Below are 6,723 nucleotides of genomic sequence, written 5' to 3'. Positions count from 1 at the left end.
TCTGACTCCCAAGCCCGGGCTCTTTCCACTAAGCCACGCTGCTTCAACTGGGGAGAAAGATACAGAAGTTGTGATTATGCACACAGATATATTATGTACACACATATGTATGACTATATATACATACAAATGTGTGTATATACTTGTATAAATATATGTATATGTTTATTTATACATTCATACGTATGTTTAGTCATACATTCAGTGGAAAAAGGTCATTTGCCTTCCTCAGGTCTGAAACTCCCTCCTCCACGTTTATTCAATCGTATTTATTGAGCGTTTACTGTGTGCAGAACACTGTACTAAGCTCTTGGGAGAGTACAAGAGTAGAGAAGCAGCGTGGCTCAGTGGAAAGAGCTTGGGCTTTGGAGTCACAGGTCATGGGTTCAAATCCCGGCTCCGCCACGTGTCAGCTATGTGACTTTGGGCAAGTCACTTCACTTCTCTGGGCCTCAGTAACCTCATCTGTAAAATGGGGATGAAGACTGTGAGCCCCCCATGGGAGAACCTGATCACCTTGTAACCTCCCCAGCGCTTAGAACAGTGCTTTGCACATAGTAAGCGCTTAATAAATGCCATTATTATTTATTTACAATATAACAATAAACAGAAATATTCCCTCCCCCCAGTGCTATTCTCCCTCATCAATATAACAATAAATAGAAACATTCCCTCTCCCCAATGCTATTCTCCCTCTTATCAAATAAATTAATGGGATTTATTGGGCGCTTACTGTGTGTGGAGCACTCTACTAAGAGCTTGGGAGAGAACAAAATTACAATACAACAGAGTTGGCAGATGCATACCCTGCTCACAACGAGGTGACTGTGAGTTCTGTGTGGGACAAGCGGGCTAAATCCAATCTGATGATCCTGTAACAACTCCAGTGCTTATCCCAGGGCTTGGACCCTTAGTAAACACTTAGTAATTAATCCCCTGGAATCCTGAAAAGTGACTGAGGGGAGTTGGCAATTTCATCCCCCCTACCCCACCCCGGTCGTTCTCTAGGTAACGCTGCGTTCAGTTGCCATGACGACAGGATCCTCCCGCTCCCTCGCTTCCCCATCAGTTTCCCCCTGGGCCCTGATCCCTCGAAAAAGCGCCATAAAATGTCCCAGTTCTTTCACGGCTGACACACTGCGGAGATTGTGAGGTGAAATCCGCCTGTCGGGCCGGGGAGCTTTCTGGCCTCCCCCGAGAGAGGGAGAAGGAGCCCATCGTCCTCAGTACCCCCCGCTCATTCTACACCAGAAAGCCCCGGGAAAGGGAGGGAAGGGGCGAGGTCGGATCACATCGGCACAGCCATCCTGCATTAGCCTGCTCGACCGTGGTGAGATCCCCTTGGAGGCAGGGTCCTGGCCAGAGGAGGAGGACAGAGATGGGTCCCCACCAGAAAGGGAGGCTAGAGACGGGGTTCTATCCGGAGGAGAAGGACAGGACAGAGTCTTGATAAGAGGATGGGGACAGAGATGGGTCCTGACCTGCGGAGAAGGATAGAGACAGGGCCCTGGCTAGAGGGGGATGGATACTTATAAGCAATTCTCAGGATCTCGCACAAAATGGCCAACCTCACGCCCGCGACTGAATTTCTACTCCTGGGATTCTCGGAGGTCCGGGAGCTGCAGCTGCTCCAGGCGGCGCAGTTCCTCCTGGTCTACCTGGCGGCCCTGACGGGGAACCTCCTCATCGTCGCCGTCACCGTCCTCGACCGGCGCCTCCACACCCCCATGTACTTCTTCCTCAGGAACCTGTCCGTCATCGACCTCGGCCTCATCTCTGTCACCGTCCCCAACTCCTTCGTCAACTCCCTGATTGACCGCAGATCCATCTCCCTCCTGGGCTGCATCACACAGGTTTTCTTATTGATTTTCTTTGGCTCTGCGGAGATGGCCTTCTTCACGACCATGTCCTACGACCGCTACGTGGCCATCTGCCTCCCCCTGCGCTATGAGGTCGTCATGACCGGAGGGGCCCTCTGGACGATGGCGGCCGCCTCCTGGCTCAGCGGAGGCCTCTCCGGCCTCATGCACACGGCCGCCACCTTCTCCGGGCCCTTCTGCGGGTCCAACGTGATCCGCCAGTTCTTCTGCGACATCCCCCAGCTTCTGAAGCTCTCGGGCTCCACTGCGGTCCTTACAGAGGTTGGGGGCACGACCTTCACAGTCAACCTCTCCGTGGTGTGTTTCGCTGCCATGGCGGCTTCGTACATCCACATCTTCCGGGCCGTGCTGAGGATGCGATCCGCCGAGGGCCGGGCCAAAGCCTTCTCCACCTGTCTGCCCCACCTCGCCGTCGTGATTTTTTCTATATCGACTTCAGGATTCGCCTATCTGAAGCCTCCCTCAGACTCCCCCTCAACGCTGGACCTTCTGGTGTCCATGTTCTACTCCGTGGTGCCTCCGACTCTGAACCCCCTCATCTACAGCCTGAGGAACAGGGACGTGAAGGCCGCCATCTGGAAGACTCTGAGCGGGTGATCATCTGACCAGAATCATTTTTCTTTTTAGTGGAATTTGAAAAGCACCGAATTAAGCTCTGGGCTTGATGATGATGGTATTTGTTAAGCGCTTACTATGTGCAAAGCACTGTTCTAAGCGCTGGGAGATACAGGGTGATCAGGTTGTCCCACGTGGGGCTCACAGTCTTCGTCCCCACTTTACAGATAGGTGAACTGGGGTACAGAGAAGTGAAGTGACTTGCCCAAGGTCACACAGCAGACAACTCAGGTCCCTTTACTCTCAGGTCCGGGGTCTTTCCACTAGGCCACACTGCTTCCCCATCCTGATGAGAATAGTAATGGTAGTAATAGCTGTAGGAGAATAGTGATAATAATAATGATAATGGCATTTATTAAGGGCTTACTATGTGCAAAACACTGTTCTAAGTGCTCGGGAGGTTACAAGGTGATCAGGTTGCCCCACCGGGGGCTCACAGTCTTAATCCCCATTTTCCAGATGAGGGAACTGAGGCAAAGAGAAATTAAGTGACTTGTCCAAATCACAGAGCTGACAATTGGCCGAGCCTGGATTTGAACCCCTGACCTCTGACTCCATAGCCCGGGCTCTTTCCACTGAGCCATGCTGCTTCTCAAGTAGTGATAGTAGTGATGGTAGTAATGAAAATAGTAACAATGATTGTATTTAGTAGGTGCTTGCTATGGGCTGAACATTGTACAAAGTGCTGGAATAGATACAAGATCATCACTATTTTACAGATGAGGAAACCAAGGCCAGAGAGATTAAATGACTTGCCCAAAGGTAAACAGCAGGCAAATGGTGAAGCTCGGACTTGAACCCAGATCTCTTGACCCATGGTGATATTGTTGGAATAGTAGGGGGAGTAGGAGTATTACTCTTCCTCCTCCTCCTCCTCTTAGTACAACTACCACAGTGCAAAGTAGCCACCACTTGGTGAAATGATTTATAGTAAATTCTTGGAAAATTTCAACCGACAGAAGTGACACCTTCCCTATCAATAAGAGAGTTCCTGGGATGTCGGGAAGAAATTCATTCATTCATTCATTCAATCGTACTTATTGAGCACTTACTGTGTGCAGAGCACTGTACTAAGCGCTTGGGAAGTACAAGTCGGTAATATATAGAGACGGTCCCTACCCAATAACGGGCTCACAGTCTAGAAGAGGGAGACAGATAACAAAACAAAACATGTAGACAGGGGTCAAAATCGTGAGAATAAATAGAATTAAAGCTATATGATAGAATTAAAGCTATATGATAGAATTAAAGCTATATGATAGAATTAAAGCTATAGAAATAGGGTACTCTGGTCTTTGCCTAACCCCCAAGGCTCTGTACCCCTTGCACAAATCTATAAATTATATATCACAAATTATTTATTTATAGCAATGTCTATTTCCTCCTCTAGACAGCGAGCTTGTTGTGGGCAGGGAATGTGTCTTCCAACTCTGCTGTACTCTACGGTGTTTGACACATAGTAAGTGCTTAACAGGTTCCGTAAGACGAACAAACAATATGCTGGAAAGCGCCTCAGACTCTGGGGGTGACAATTCCCCTATCCGGTGAGACCCCATATAGGGGAATACCTTGGAAGAATAATGAGTGGCAGTTGACCAATCTAGCCCACAAGGCCTCATCAAACACAGCACATATTTCCCAACAACAATCTGAGAACTTTGGTCCCCTTGATTCATATTCTGAGGGAAAGGAAGGCCCCGGGCATCCAGTACAGTGCTGTGCACCTAGTAAGTGCTCAATAAATACCACCTATTGATTAACTGATATAGTATCTCTAGACTGTAATAATAATAATAGTAATAATGGTATTTGTTAAGCGCTTACTATGTACAAAGCACTGTTCTAAGCACTCGGGGGATACAAGATGATCAGGTTGTCCTATGTGGGGCTCACAGTTTTCCTCCCCATTTTACAGATGAGGTAACTGAGGCCCAGAGAAGTGAAGTGACTTGCCCAAAGTCACACAGCTGACAATTGGTGGAGCCGGGATTTGAACCCATGACCTCTGACTCCAAAGCCCATGCTCTTTCCACTTAGCCACGCTGCTTCTCGCTCACCGTGGGCACAGAACGTGTATTATGCATTGCTTTGTGCAGTGCTCTGCACACTTAAGAAATACCACCGATGAAGGTGAATAGGCAGCGGTGCTGAGGAAAGAATGCCCTCTCCAGAGGTCATTCAATCCCTCCCCCTGCGACCGTGCACCCCGGAGGGTGTGGAGAGATCTCTCCTTCCCGGGTCTCAGTCTCCCACCCTTTGATGGCAGCAAACGTCCATTCGGGAGATCTGGATCTGCAGGTGACCAGAGTGAAGAAAAATCTGCGTCTTCGACATTGTCATGTTGTTGTGCAGCCGAGACCCAGCGCGACTCACTTCTCTGGAAAGTCCCCATCTCAGGTCCCACTCTGTATTGGCACCCATGCCCATCGCCCTCGCCGGTCGGTCCCTCCTCAAACGCCCAGCGCCACCCGACTCCCTCATCCCTCGCCCCTAATGACCTGGCCACCGCTTTTATTGAGAAAATTGTCACTACAAACCCAACAGCACTTAGGTACCTATCTGTAAATTATTTATTTGTATTAACGTCTGTCTCCCCTTCTGGACTTTAAGCTCATCGTGGGCAGGGGATGTGTCTGTTAATTGAGAAATTGTACTCTTCCAGGTTCCTGGGAGTCAGAGGTCCTGGGTTCTAATCCCAGCTCTGCCAACTGCTTGCTGTGTGATCTTGGCAAGTTACTTAAGTTCTCTGTGCCTCAGTTTCCTCAACCGTAAAATGGGGACGCAATACCAATCTTCCTTCTTACATAAGGCCGTGATCCCCATGCAGGACAGGGACTGTGTCCGACCCGATTGGCTTGGTCCCAACTCAGCGCTCAGAACAGTGTTTGACAAGTAGTAAGTGCTCAACGATTTCCATAAAACAAACAATAAGCTGGGACGCTCCTCAGACTCCGGGGGAGACAGTTCCCCCACCCAGCGAGACCCCGTAAAGGGGAACACCGTGGAAGACTCGTGAGTGGCACTTAACCAATCTAGCACGCAAGGCCTCAGCAAACGCACGACATATCTCCCGGCACCAATCCGAGAACTCTGGGCCCCTTGATTTATATTCCTGGGCGGAGGAAGGCCACCGATAAAGAATAATCGCATCCCTCAACCAGACGCAGACCGGCCCAACTGGAGGAATGTAATCCTTGCTTTATCTCACAGAGCAAGGACAAACACAACAGTCAGGACTGTGGGGAAATTCCGGACCTGTCTGAGAGGCGATACCATGCCCGTAACACTCCCTCCCTATTCTTGCGTATCACGTTGTGTGTTCGGGCATGTTGAGACGCCACTCTGACTGATTCTGACATGGATATCTGTTGTGCTCCCTGCCCGGATCAGGGAGTGAGTATCTCTTCGCTTCCCTATCAAATCTACTTAGACTGATTCTGACATGGATATCTGTTGTGGTCCCTGCCAGGATCAGGGAGTGAGTTTCTCTTCGCTTCCCTATAAAGTCTACTTATTAAACGTAGTCTTTGCGGCCCTCGCGTCATCGGTACCTTTGAGAATCGTGTTTCGTGCACTTCCGGACCGCCTGAATCACCCCCTCAGACGGTGTCTGAAGGGGGCACGGCCTCATCCGGTGGCCGTCCGGAACGGGGTTTATTCAGTCATTCCTCCAGTCAATCGTATTTATTGAGCGCTTACTGTGTGCCGAGAACTAGACTGAGCGTGTGGAAAGTCCAATTCGGCCACAGACAGAGACAATCCCTACCCAACGACGAGCTCACAGTCTAGAAGAGGGGAGACAGACAACGAAACAAAAGAAAACAAGTAGACAGACATCAATAGAAATAAATAGAATGATAGATAATAATAATAATGGCATTTATTAAGCCCTTACTATGTGCAAAGCACTGTTCTGATCGCTGGGCAGGTTACAAGGTGATCGGGTTGTCCCTAGGGGGGCTTTAAATCTTAATACCATTTTACAGATGAGGGAACTGAGGCAAAGAGAAGTTAAGTGACTTGCCCAAAATCACACAGCTGACATTTGGTGGAGCCGGGGTTTGAACCCATGACCTCTGACTCCAAAGCCTGGGCTTTTTCCACTGAGCCACCCTGATCTATACATATCATTAATAAAATAATTAGAATAATAAATATGTACATAGAGACGCAAGTGCTTTGGGGTTGGGAGGGGGTAGATTGGAGGGAGGGAGTCGGGGAGATGGGG

At 49.4% G+C, this 6,723-nt stretch overlaps 1 protein-coding gene across 1 annotated transcript; it reads left to right on the top strand.

The window, feature by feature from the left end:
• The first annotated feature begins 1,958 nt into the window (after positions 1-1,958).
• LOC119922836 (olfactory receptor 14J1-like) lies at positions 1,959-4,055 on the top strand. Its single transcript, XM_038742459.1, has 2 exons — positions 1,959-2,424; positions 4,045-4,055. Exons 1-2 carry the CDS (start codon positions 1,959-1,961, stop codon positions 4,053-4,055), a joined length of 477 nt encoding a protein of 158 aa, XP_038598387.1.
• The last annotated feature ends 2,668 nt before the right edge of the window (positions 4,056-6,723 follow it).

This window comes from Tachyglossus aculeatus, unplaced genomic scaffold (genome assembly GCF_015852505.1).
Source record: "Tachyglossus aculeatus isolate mTacAcu1 unplaced genomic scaffold, mTacAcu1.pri scaffold_126_arrow_ctg1, whole genome shotgun sequence".
Classification (NCBI taxonomy): domain Eukaryota; kingdom Metazoa; phylum Chordata; class Mammalia; order Monotremata; family Tachyglossidae; genus Tachyglossus; species Tachyglossus aculeatus.
The sequence above is the reverse complement of the archived record's forward strand: the minus strand, read 5'-3'. Positions and strand labels throughout refer to the sequence as shown.

Coding starts and splice junctions, on each gene's coding strand:
- LOC119922836 (XM_038742459.1), top strand. CDS start 1,959: ATGACCGGAGGGGCCCTCTGGACGATGGCGGCCGCCTCCTGGCTCAGC.